We start from the raw sequence: 13185 nt of genomic DNA, 5'->3' as shown, positions 1-13185 counted from the left end.
TTCATTTGATGTTGAGTTTGGTTTGGTTGGGTTTTGTTGTTTTTGGTTTTTTTTTGAGACATCCCAGCTGACCTTGAATGTTTGATCTGCCTCCACCTTTCAAGTGCTAGAATTAACAGATGTGCACTGTGATGCCTGATTTGTACAGTTCTTGGGATTGAAACCCAGGACTTCAGGCATACTAGACAAGCATTCTACCAAAAGAGCCACCTCCCCTACCCTGGTTGGTTGTCTTATTTCTAAGATTGTGTCTCATGTAGCTGGGCCTGGAATTGATTGTGTCACTGAGGATTATCTCACTGATCCTCCCTTGTCAGCCTTAAACAAATGCTGAGATTACAGATGTGTACCAGATGTAAGGTTTTTATAATCTCCTTGTATTTTGTTTGTATGCTGGGAAGGAATGTACATGATATGGTACATGGAAATAAGACAAATTGGGAACAAGTCAGTTCTCTTCTTCACCTTGTGGGTTTCAGGGATCAAACTCAACTTGTCAGGCTATCTTGACCCCTCGTTGTAAGTTTTTTATTTTGATTTGTCTTAATAGCAGGGTATGGTAGTGTACACCTTTAATCCCAGCACTCAGGTGGCAGAGGCATGTGGGTTTCTGCAGGTTCCAGGCCAGTCAGGGTTATTCATAGTGAGACCCTGTCTCAGAAGAAAAAAATGGTGGTCCTTTATCACACAAATACTGTGTTGGTTACTTTTCTATTGTGATAAAACACCATAACCAAGGCAATTTGTGGAAAGAATTTATTTGGGCTTATAATTCCAGAGGGTTAAGAGTCCGTGGTGACAAACCAGGAGACAAGGAAGGGTAAGGCTTGCATTTTGAACCACAAGCACAAAACAGAACTCCAATGGTGCAGCCTTTATACTCTTAAAGCCTGCCTGCCCCAGTGACATTAGAAGGCCATGCTTTATAAGTCACTCAAACCACCACCAGCTGAGTTTGGTCACCACTAGGAGACAATGGGAAAGAGCTCATCCGTAAATACTCCTACCCATAGAAAGCTTCAAAGCGTAATGTTTGATTTTAAAGTAATATAAAAGAAGCCTGTCATAACCCATCAGTCTTTCTCAAGAGTAGTGCTAGTTGGGATTCCTATAGAGTATTCTGGTGGAGGGGATGGCCCAGTGGTAGAGAGTTTAAGTTCGTTTTCATGTTCAGTCTCCAGAATCTAAAAAACAAGCCTGTGCAGTGTGGCACCTTTTGCAGAGTCAGATGGGCTTAGCTTTTTATTGCCAACCACTATGTTTCACACATAGTCATGTCTCACCGTGATTGTAAATTTCAACTTAGCAGGGCCTTCAGGTAACCAAGGGGCTCCACTGTCCAAAAAGGGTCAGTGGTTTCAGTTCTCTTTGATGATGCAGATTTCCCAGAAGGGGCTTGTAGACTTTATCATGAGAACTTGAAAGAGATTGAAGCCCTGGCATACTTTAATATGTTCCAAAGCAAACAATTTGACAAGTTTTAGTCAATGTATGAGAAATGTTATCTCCCCTTTGTCATTTCCTCACAAGTAAAGAGTACTGCACGTAGTTCAATGAAGCTAAAATAGAATGCATACCCACAAATCCAAATAGGTAATCTAAAGGACGGATCAATGTCTGGTACTGCAGAGCTCTGCAGCCATAGCCAGCAGAGCAACACTGGGAGGTAAGAAAGCAGTTTCGTTCAACAGGACTCGGGAGCTAGTGTTGGGTCACACTTTGGGAGTCTGAAACTAGGTAGGTTTTTTAGGCATATTTAAGTACAGAACAATTGAGCGAAATTTTCCTGGAGATAATCACATGTGCATAATAAAGTCTAGAATCTTAAAACTCTGTAAAGTACACATGGTACCTTCCATGAAGATGGATTCTGTATTGATCCTCTGGGGGAGGATCCAGTGTGATTCTGGCCACATAGTACAGAGGTCACCAGGTTGTGTTACCCATATCTACTTCCAGCCTTCTGGGCAGAAAATAGGTTATACATGTCTCCCTTTGAGGGAAACAACCCTGGGTAACACTGGAGGTTTCCCTAGTGTGTATCTGTGCACGATGATCTCTGCCACTTTGTAATAACCCCTTCATAAATGTCCGTGCAGCTCTTCCACGGCTTTAGTTGTTTTCCAAGTTAGTCATTTTAGCAGATACACAACTTTTCTGTTTTGCTAGGTTCCTTGTATACTGCTGACTCAGTTGGGTTAGGCCCCTAACCTTTGGGTGGTGATAGGTTCCTTGCACAAGTTCCACATATGACCTCCTAGTGAGGACCACCTGAGATCTCCAATTTTGCATACTGTGGGCACTTCAAACGTTTCAGAATTGACTGAATATCCAATCTACTTGCAGGATATAGTCTAAACAGCATTTCTTAAACACCTGGAAACCTTATAATGGAGAGCTGAGGAATAGCACTTAAATGTAAGCATATCTTTCTAGCCCTTTTAAATTACATCCTTTTAATTTGACAGGATGACTTCTTTCAGCTTTAACAGGGCAAATCTCCCTTTGTGAGCTTTCTGACTTGTTCTAATCCCTGCAACAAAGCTGTTAGGATTGTTAGCTATTGTGCTATAAACCCTCCCACATCAAATCCTAGGTAGGTAGTGGGTTTTCTACCACAGCAGATCTCACATAAGCAGCGGTTAGCAGAAGTCTGTCAAAACAGCTACATCTTTAGATAGAAATATGTAGTAATAGGTAATATCCCAGTAACCATTATTTGAATAGTATTTTGACCTAAATTTCTAAGATGTACCTGATAATGACTTTGTTTTTATAATGACTTAATTTTATAGATTTAACAATTAAAATGAGAGAAAAGCTAAATTCTAGATGATTCAAATATCTTTATCTCAAGACCCTAGACTCAAACATTCATTTTTCTTCTTGAATTCTGTGATATAGAGGTAATGAAGCACCAGATTATGCAGGCCAAAATATGGCTTACCTTAAAATCGGGCCCTTTTTTCAAAGGTGTGAAAATATGTAAGAAGTACCTATCAGGTTTTAAAAATTCATAGGCATCACATTGGGGTATTTTGGATTTAATAGGGACATCAGCATTCAGATTACCTACAGAGAGTCCAAGTTTTTGGATGGCAGAACTTGCCCTCATTTTCCTTTTTCACAAATGCCAATTTTTCTTGTTCAGATTATTTTTCTTTTTTCAGTTAACTAGGGATCAAACCTTGAAATCAGCCAATGCAAATGCTAAAAACTTGATAGTTAAGAGACTGATGGAAAAAGAGCTTGCGAGTATGCACCCTCTGTGTTCTTTACAGTGTGACAGGAAGTTAAGCTTTTAATAGAATATTATCTGTGTGTGCAAGAATCTCTCCTAATACTAACAAGCAATTCTAACATCTTCAGTGCTTTGTTTTCATCTTACTCAAATATAAACCCAAATATCAACTAGCATATATGTTTGTTTTTTCGTTTGTTTTTGAGACAGAGTTTCTCTGTGTTGCTGGCCTGTGATTCCATAGGTATTCATTTTTGTCAGAATTCATGCAACTATACATTCAAAATTATTCATTTCACTATCCTGTATATTACAATTTTATACAAAAGTGCAAAAGCACTTCTATGATGCCATTTTCTTTCAGATCTGCCCATTTCTGTTCCTCTCCCTTTTTTTTTTTTTTTTTTTTTTTTTGGCTGTGATTAGATGTCTGCAAATTTAGAATACTGTCAGCCGAAACTTTCCTATTCTATGCACACACGAACGTCCTTGGTACCCCTTATTTACTATTTCATGTTCCTAAAACTATCCACCTACAGGGCTTCAGTCTGTAGATATGTCTTGTTTTTGAGTTAGCTTACACCAAATCCCATCACAGAACTAGTTGCATGTGGCTGTCAATAAGTCACTATTCTGTCATTTGGACGGCTATGGCTCCCTTCCTACACCTAGCTTTTCAGAACTAACCAGTATCCAAAGGTAGCCTTGGAAAAGGGAAGCTCAGCCAAATCAGAGAAGGCAGGGAAGGTGAGGTGATGGGAATTCGCAGGGGCGAACAAGGAAGGAAGGAGTTAGCGACTGCGTCAGAAACAGGTTCTGTGGAAGGTGTGCCGCATAATGTAGAAACTACTGGAACCTTATGGTGGGGACAGGGGAGCTAGCTAGGCTTCTCGGTAGAGTGTTATGTCGCAGGTGGCTGAGATTTCACTGAAAGACCATCAAAACGGCCAAAAACCTAAGGCCGCTCAGGAGGTTGGTGGGAGTGAGCTGGGAGGATGTGGTCCCTATGAGCTCTCGCCCCCTCCAATCTGCCGCTAAACTAGCTGCGGAACCCCGAGACAAGCTACCCCATCACTCACTGGTCCGAATGACAGGCACTTCCTCTGTCTCGTGTCTTACTGGTCAGCCGAGAGAAAGAGGGCGGGACAAATAAGTATTCTCATTCTGATTGGTCAACTTGTGCTGATTCTTGTCAATTAGAGATGAACCGTGTTCTCCGCCATGTTGAATAGCGCGCTGTAAAGCCTGTCTTTTTCTTGGGGTGGTCACCCAACACCCGATCCTTCCTGTTCCTCTGTACCCTAATATGTTGACCTAGTTAGTAAAAACGCGTTTTCTTCTCTAAGTCCATATTGCCGCGAGAAGTCCTTGTTTAGTTTAGATAGTCAGACCGAAATAAAGCTAGAAACCAGAGAAAAGCTCAGTCCCTAGCCGGGGACCTGGGTGTTCAAGTGAATCAGTAATTGTCCCGGCGCAACTCGCTCCCATTGAGCAACTCGCTTGAAGATCGCGTTTTACTTTAGCTTGCTATGGTAGTCATTTGTGTAGCTTCAGATAGGTATGCTTCAGATAGTTATGCTTCTAGAATGTCCCGTTAAACCGCAATATCTGAAACCATGATTAGACCTTAGCTGGACTCGGGGCTCGCATTTGTGACAATGAGAAAGGACGTTGCGTGCGTTATGGTCCTTCGCCACCTCCTGTAGCGTCCCTAGTAACCGAGCCCCTAGTAACCTCTCGCCCCAAGCCAAGATCTGCGAGGTAGGCGGCGGCGACTGCTCACCCGCCCCGGGCCGGCGCGGGCGCTCGGGCTCGGAGGCGGGGCGATGGCATCGCTGCACCAGGAGGCCAGACTGGGGGCTGCCAGCCTCCACCTGCCAGCAAATCCCATCACTGGAGCTAGGGTCGCTCAGTACGAACGCGAAGACTCCTTAGAGTCCTTGGTAGAAGTGGCGTTGTCGGCGGCCATGGAGGAGGAACAGAAGAAAGGGATGTGGCAGATGCGGCCGTCGGTAATGTGGGAGCCCGGAAGGGTCTGAGGGCTGTCGTGGTCTTCACTAGCAGGATGGGTGGAAATGCAGTGTCCTCTGCAGACCCTCCCTGCCCTCTGCCCCAACTAAGGATTGCTGCAAAACTTTCTTGGAGAGCATTTTTATAGCTATTTCTAGAGTGTGCAAAGAACAGAACTCCCTATTTAGTTTCCAGCATATTTTGGGAATAAATAATTCTTTAGTTCTTTGATTTTTTTTAATTTTTATTTTTTATTTTTGTTTTTTCCCTTGAGGAAAACTGATGTGCCCGTAGTTTTTATAAAAGTTCAGATGATAAGTTGTACTGACAAGTGTACAACTTTTATCGGTTTTGGTTAGTAGTGGATTTTAGCGGTCCCTTAGGAAAGTGTGTTTGAAGTTCAATGGACAGATGCTCCATAGATATAGAAAAACATCCAGATAAACAAATCGCCAAGTTTCCTAAAGAGGTGATACGGATGCAGTGAGGTCTTTTCACAAAGCATTTTCAGTATTATGTCCTGAATGTGTTTCTAGCAGAATGGCACAGTCTTCTTCTGTTCTCTCTACTTCTTTTCCATATATATGGAAATATATTTATTATTCACTTTAAAAGTTGGGAACCTTGAACTTAAGCCAGCACTCTGCTGGTGTAAAGCACCAGGGCACCAGGACAGGCATGCACGCCCCCACACTTCGTTTCTTAGCAGTGTTGGGGTGGGCTGAAGGGCTTGTGCTTGCTAGGCAAGTGCTGTACCAACAGCTACACCCTTGGCTTGTTGTTTGTTTGTTTGTCTTATATTAGACAGGGTCTCCTTTGGTCCAGGATTTCCTCAAACTTGCTATTTGTGGCTAAGGATGACATTAAACTCATGATCCTCCTGCCTCCATCTTCCAAATACCGGGATTAAGAGTATGAGGCACCATGCCTGGCCTGTGCAAATCTTTCAAGGTTATGTAGAGTAAAGCATACCCTGACCATCAGTGAGGTTCAGACTCATTCAACACAATCTATCATAGGTTACATAAGGCCAACGTCCTAGAGTGGAGGGAAGGATTTGGATCCTGGATCAGAATCCATTTTCTCCTACTTGCTAGGTGATTTTAGGACATAACTTCTGTTTCTTTGTCTATGAAAGGACTATAATTGTCTCCATTTTCCTCATTCAGTTGTTATTAAGAACCGAAGGAGAGAATGGGTATCATTTCTAGAGTAATTTACATGAATTAGTAGTAATTATAACAACTGCCAGCTTGAATACTTCACTTGGAAATTGACTTATACTTTGGCTCATTGTGGCAGAAAGGTCTGTCCCTTTGTATAGTTGTACTTATGTTCCAGAGTGCCCTGCTAACTGAAGATTAGTGTTTGTGTTATACACTGAGTTTGGGTTTCCAACATCCAAATACAAACCGGTGTGTCGGCTTTTGTCTATAATCCCAGTGCTGAAGGGGAAGAAATAGGCAGATTCCTAGTATTTGCCGAAAGCCCTATCTCAAAAAATAAGGTGGAGAGTGACTAGGGAATTCACCTAAGATAGGATGTTAGACTGGAGCCTCTGCTCATCCCCTGCACAAGCTGGGAAACCCCATCGCCCCTCCTTCTGCCAACCCCACCAACCTAGAGAAAACTCCCCTGTCTGCTTGGAGAAAACTCAGGCTAACACGTCGTCACTCCTTGTCTCCGAATTTGAGACAACCTGCCCAAGAGTGCCTGTGTGGGGGCTCAGTTTTTGACCATGCATGGACACAATCCCAGCTCCTAGCTAGCACGGCAGCACTCCCCACCTAAACACTATAAAACCCTGGCCTGGATGTGTGATCTCACTTACTTCCACCTGTGAGATCCATGAACCCACCCTAGAGCTGCCTCCTAATAAACCCGCCTTTATCTACTTTTAATCCGGTCTAATCTGGCCTGTATCTGTGTCACTGAGGAGAGAAAAAGCCTGTCATTGACCTCTGGTCTTCGAGAGTACACACACATACTCTCTCTCACATACACACACATACACTCACACACACACAAACACACACACACACTCTTACACACACACTCACACACACACTCTTTCACACACACACACTCACACACTCTTTCACACACACACACACACACACACTCTTTCACACACACACACTCTCTCTTACACACATACACACACACATATCTAGAGAAACAGTGAACCTCAACATTTAGTAGAGAAATAATAGACAAAAGAGATAAGAGATTGAGGTTCAGCTGCCACGGAAGGAGGACTGGAAAAAGGGCCCAGAGGGTCCCACACTCACTGAGAGAAACAGCGAGGGGAACGGTCACATGCTTCATCAGTTCCCTAAAAACGAAGACTAGAGACTGTGTCCCCAGGGGGGAGTTCTGTAGGTGGAGAGAAGAGCGAGTGTTCCTCTGGTGGTTTCTATTCTCCTTAAGAAACAAAAGGTTATGAGAACAGTTGGAGGACAGGAAGCCAGCAGGCAAAGGCACAGCTGCTGGGGCAGTGGAGCCATTTCCCAAAGGAACACTCGGTGTCCAGCAGGCCAGGTAGCCACTAGACAGTGCCCAGTGTTTAATTTAGTGTCAATAGTTATAAAATGTTGTCTATTGTTTTGAAAAGCTACACATCAGTTGTGATGATAGCCACTAAACATATTCTTCTTTTCAAGTGTCTAATGTTAGAGCATTTAGAAGGTGGAGTCAGAACCGTGAGCATGTGGAGAGTTCCAGACCAGCCTGGACAACATAGCAAGACCTTGTACAAACATGCATACATACATCATACATACACACATACATATACATACATACATACATACATCTCAAACATTATCTGGGTACAATAGCCCACAGCTATAATCTCAGTACTCGGGGGGCTGAGGTACACATATGTCGTTAAACATCGTTGTAAAACTCCTTCCTCCCTTTCTTCCTTCCTTCCACCCTTCCTTCCTTCCCTTCCTCTGCTTCCTGGTCCTTCTTTTCTTCTACTTTGGAGTCAGGGTCTCACTGTGTAACCCTCCTAGCTAATGGAGAAGAGGAATTCTGTAGAGGAAGCTGGCTTCATAGAGATCTGCCAACCTCCGTCTCCCAAATGTTGAGATTAAAGATGTGAACCACCATGCCTGGCCCAGAGGATCTCAGGTAGCACGTGCTGGCCTCAGACCGGCTATGTAGCTCAGATCTTGAACTCAGGATCCTGTCTCTGCCTTCTGAGAGCTGGAATTACAGCCAGGGGCTACCAGGGTCAGCACTGAAAAGAAGATAAATTAGTAAAAGTCCCAGAACATCACATACACTCTGTAGAATACAACACAGACAGTTTCATATGGTACTGACACCAGTTAAGTCTCTGATGCTCGGGGGGCTGATACATCCGTAAGTGGGTCAAGCCACTCTCAGGAAGATTAGCTTCTTCTGTAGTGGCACTTACAACATGGAAAGCCTAACATCAAGGAGGAGGAAAACAGTGGCATTGTACATGGTGTTTTGCAAACCAGACAGTCCTGGGACGAAGAGCGAAGGTGAAATGAGAATTGGGAATTATTTCCTAGCCGTTCATCGTTTTAGGTTAAAATACAAACAAACTAGGAGGGCCTATTTGAAATGTTTCGTGTTAACTGTGGACTGGGCACTGTGCAATCCTCAAGTGTGAGTTCAGCTCGCCAGGCCCGCTCTCCTCACGCTGCTCCTTCTCCTTTTCACACAGTTCTTCCAGGCCAGAGACATGCTGGTTTTAGTGTAGATAATGGAGATAGGACCTTTGAAAAGACTTTCTGGGAGAACAAATGAGGCCGTGGATGTTCTGTCTGAGGCCGTGAATGTTCTGTCTGAAAGCTGCTCCGTTTTAACTAGAGGACATATAAATAGAAAACATTGACAGATTCACAGCCTGATGTGTAGGTTTTTCATTTTTCATTTATGTTGGATTATAGGCCTTTTCCTTAATACTCAGCACAGTGCAGCCCTTCAGTGACCTGTTTCCCATACAGTCCAACCTTTGCAACTGAAATGCCTGATATTTTCCTTTGGTGGAAACTTACATAGTTTCTAACTTATATGTTCTTTCATTCCAAAAATTTATTTACTGGACATGTTTTCTTGACCAAGTACCTTTCTAGAAGCTGGGAACACAAAAGCATAAAGCAAGCAAGTGTTTTTTTCCTTTGTAAGCTGACTCTCCAGTCAGGGCAGGCATGGATATACATGGGATCAGGATGGGGTAGATAGTTGGTGGCTGAATAGTTCTAAAAAGCAGAGGAGGAGGACTCATGGTACAAAGAGGACAGTCAGCAAAGACTTTTTTGAGGTGGCATTTGAGTGAGGAGTGAGCAAGTATCTTACACAGACTTCTGGGTCATCAGCATCCTCAAGAGACGGAGCAAATCAAATGCAGAGACCTCGGGGACCCCGCTCATTTGTTGTTGTTGTTGTTTGCCTATTTGTTTGTTTTCAAGATTGGGTTTCTCTGTGTAACCTCAGCCGTCCAGGAACTCAATCCCTAGTCCAGGTTAGCCTGGAACTCGGCGAGCTGCCAGCTTCTGCCTCCCAAGTGCTGAGATTAAGGTGGGTGACCCATGACTCTTTTTTTTTTTTTGAGGTTTATGTATATTTATTGGGAGATGGGTTGTCTATGTAGGTCTGTGTGAGTTTGCCATATGTGTGCAGTACCTGTGGAGGCCAGAAGTGGGTGCTGGAACCTCTGGAACTGGAATTATGGATTGTTGTGAGCCACTGTATATATGCTGAGAACTGAACCTGGGTCCTCAGCAAAAGCATCAAAATAATAATTCTCCTATGTGCCTTGTGTGACATACATTAGTTCTTTGGTCCTGTGAGTTGTTGATAAGTTTCTACATATCAGTTCTGTTGAAGAAAAATTGTTTTCTTTCGTTTTCTTGAAGTTATCCCAAGTGAGACAATACCAGAAGAATCTTCTTCTTCTAAGAGCAACAAAAGCCTAAGGCTAGACAGTGGCTAAGAACACTTGGTGCTCTTGCAGATAACTGGAATTTGGTTACCAGGACCCACACTGGACAACTTAAAACTATCCATAATTACAGTTCCAGGGAATTGAACACCCACTTCTGGACTCCATGGCACTTGCACTCTCCCATTTATACATGTATGCACATAGTTAAAAAATATACATCTGTCTATCCATCTATTTATCTATCCATCCCCTCCTTTCCTGATGTGCAGAATCAACCCAGAGCCTGGTACATAATAGGCAAATACTTAACAACTGAGATACTTCTCCAGCCCAAACTATTATTTATAATGGACTCTTCTGAATTTTCCTATTGGAAAGGTTAATCAGACTTATTTTCTGAGATTATTATGAATCTAACTTGGGAATATACTTTGTTTGGTTTTGAGTGTGTTCAAGGTAGTAGGCTAAATTTAAAATCATGGTTGGTGGCCCTTTATATATGGTATCATACATAATCTAAAATTTGTCAACTGAGAACATTAAAAATTATATTTATAAGTAAAGTAAGGAGTCTGGGGTGTGTTATGTGTATGTTTAGGTGCACATACCTGTGTGTGTGAGTATGTGTATGTTTAGGTGCACATACCTGTGTGTGTGAGTGTGTGTGTGTATGTGAGTGTGTGTGTGAGTGTGTGTGTGTACACACATGCACAGAGGCCTTTATGCTATGGCATTCTTCGGTGCTGCTGTTTGCTGTTATTTGAGGAAGGGTCTCACTGACTTGGCTTCAGGGACCCGCCTGTCCCCACATCCCCAGTGGTGGGATTACAAATTTATGTTACCATGTCTGGCTTTTTAAAAACAAAAACAAAAAACATGGGTTCTGGGAATTGAACTCAGCTTTTTGTGCTTGCATAGCAAACACTTGAGAATTAAGCAACTTCTCCATCTCTAGAAACTGAGGTTTTTCTCTCCTTAGTTGAGTCAGTTAGAAGAAGGGAAAGATGGGTAGTGGGGGAGAGGAAGGCCAATCAGAAGGTCCAGTCCTGAGGTGTGTGGAGCTCCAGCCACACACAACTCCATGCTCTCTTCTCATGCCCTAAGTGTCTGCCACCTGTGGACATCACTCATCTTGCGGCCCACAGCAGCGACTCTCCTCTGCCCTCACCTGTGTCCTTTGCCCCTCCAAGATCATCCAACTGGGCTCCCTGGAGAACCACTGAGAACTCTGACCCTGGGTCCCATTCCTGCCCCCTGTCCACTGCACACCCTTGGAGCCCTGAGGCAGAAGTCCCTCAGGAGCTGGCTCTGGGCACAGGAGCAGCAGCTGCTCATCTCACAGCAAAACAGACAAACAAACAAACAAACAAACAAACAAAAACTGCATACCTCAGAAGAGGCTTCCTGTCAAAATCGTTGTAGCTGAGTTCTATTCTGCCTTCTGCGGTAGTCAGTAACATCACATGAATAGCAACTGTCAGTTATCTAGGAACCTGACCATGGCTGTACACGCCTTTGATTTCAGGGATCAGGAGGCAGAGGCAGGCAGATCACTAGTTCAGGGCTAACCTAGTCTACATACGGAGTTTGAGGCCAGCCTAGGCTACATAGTGATTCTGTAAGAATCAGCATTTGGATCAGTGTCAATTTGTTATTTAATTTCAAACAGCAGATAACAGGGTTCTCTTCCCCTCAGGCAGGTTGTCACAGCTTTCCTGGGAAGGACGAAGAGGTGACATTCGAGGACACTATGAGCTTCTCTGATATTTACCACTCTGATGAAGAGTATTTCAGGAAACTCAAAGACCTGAAGGCTGCCCATGTAGAAACCATGGCGAAATTAGAGAAAATGTACCAGGACAAGCTAAATATAAGAGACATCCAGGCAGAGCTCATCAGGGAGGATTCTTCTAGGTAAGCCTCTTCTAGAGAAGTTCATCATTGTCATTTGTGGACTGAACTAAGATAAATGCTTGGACGAAGTATGGAAGAAAGTATCCCACAGTATTTGCTTCTAAATAGTCCTTCCTAGTATGGATGATATATGAAGGTGGGGTTTTATTCACATTTGAAACATGATGTTATACTCTATATGATATGTTTATAACAAGATAAAGAGAAGAGAGATATGTTCTATGGAGGTGTGGTAAGGTATTGGAAAAGGGGGTGTCTCAGCAGGCCCATGCTGAGGCATCCCTTCCCCCTGAGGGACCAGCCACACGATGGTATAGAACAGAGTTTATTCAGGGCATGGGGAGCGGAGTTAAGAGGATAGTAGAGGTGGAGAAAGGCGGGGGGGGGGATGGGGGGAGAAGGGGAAAGAGAGAACGGGGAAGGGAAGAGAAGTAGAGGAGTAGAGGCCGGGCATGAGCACGAGGAGAGAGGGGGGTTAGGGAATAGGGAGAGAAGGAGGAAGGGAAGCAGAGAAAAAGCAAGAGAAACAAGAGAGGGCAAGAGAGAGCAAGGAGGGGGCAAGCAGCCCCTTTTATAGTGAGTGGGTCAGGCCTACCTGGCTGTTGCCAGGTAACTGTGGGGCGGTGCTTAGACAGAATGCTAACATTATTCAGTCCACGATGGCTTGGAACTTACCACATACCAAGCTGGCCTCTGTTGTGGGAGTTTCGGCTACTCTGCTTTGTGCTCCTGGCTGGTCGCAGGTGCACGCCGACACTCAGCAGCTATCTCGGATACACAGATGAATGACACACACACATAAGCTGATTTTTTAACTGCTTTATTGGCTCTGTAGCTGGGCTCTTGTAAGCTTTCCACAGCTATCGTGCCCTTAACTTTACTCCTATTCAGTATCTGTAAATCCTCCCTCAGCTTAGTTGCCCAGTTACCTTCTGTGAAGCCCATTGCTCTTGATGCTCTTTCATGGGCCACTTTCCTTTTCCACCTTCATTTTGGAAGATCTCCCCTACAGCTCTGAGTCTATTCTCCCTCTCCCCCTCCCCTCCTCCTATCTCTTTCTCTCCCCCTCCCCTCCTCTCTCTCTCTCCCTCCC

General features: G+C 43.9%; 1 protein-coding gene across 1 annotated transcript in view; it reads left to right on the top strand.

The window, feature by feature from the left end:
* Positions 1-5067: 5067 nt before the first annotated feature.
* Positions 5068-13185, top strand: part of Fam161a (FAM161 centrosomal protein A) — a 26271-nt gene continuing 18153 nt past the window's right edge. Inside the window, exons 1-2 of the mRNA XM_028778791.1 lie at positions 5068-5253; positions 11875-12092. Of these exons, the coding sequence (XP_028634624.1) occupies positions 5068-5253; positions 11875-12092 (404 nt within the window). The remainder of the gene's footprint in view (positions 5254-11874; positions 12093-13185) is intronic.

The sequence above is a fragment of the Grammomys surdaster genome, unplaced genomic scaffold, assembly GCF_004785775.1.
Source record: "Grammomys surdaster isolate TR1022 unplaced genomic scaffold, NIH_TR_1.0 67, whole genome shotgun sequence".
NCBI lineage: Eukaryota > Metazoa > Chordata > Mammalia > Rodentia > Muridae > Grammomys > Grammomys surdaster.
The sequence above is the reverse complement of the archived record's forward strand: the minus strand, read 5'-3'. Positions and strand labels throughout refer to the sequence as shown.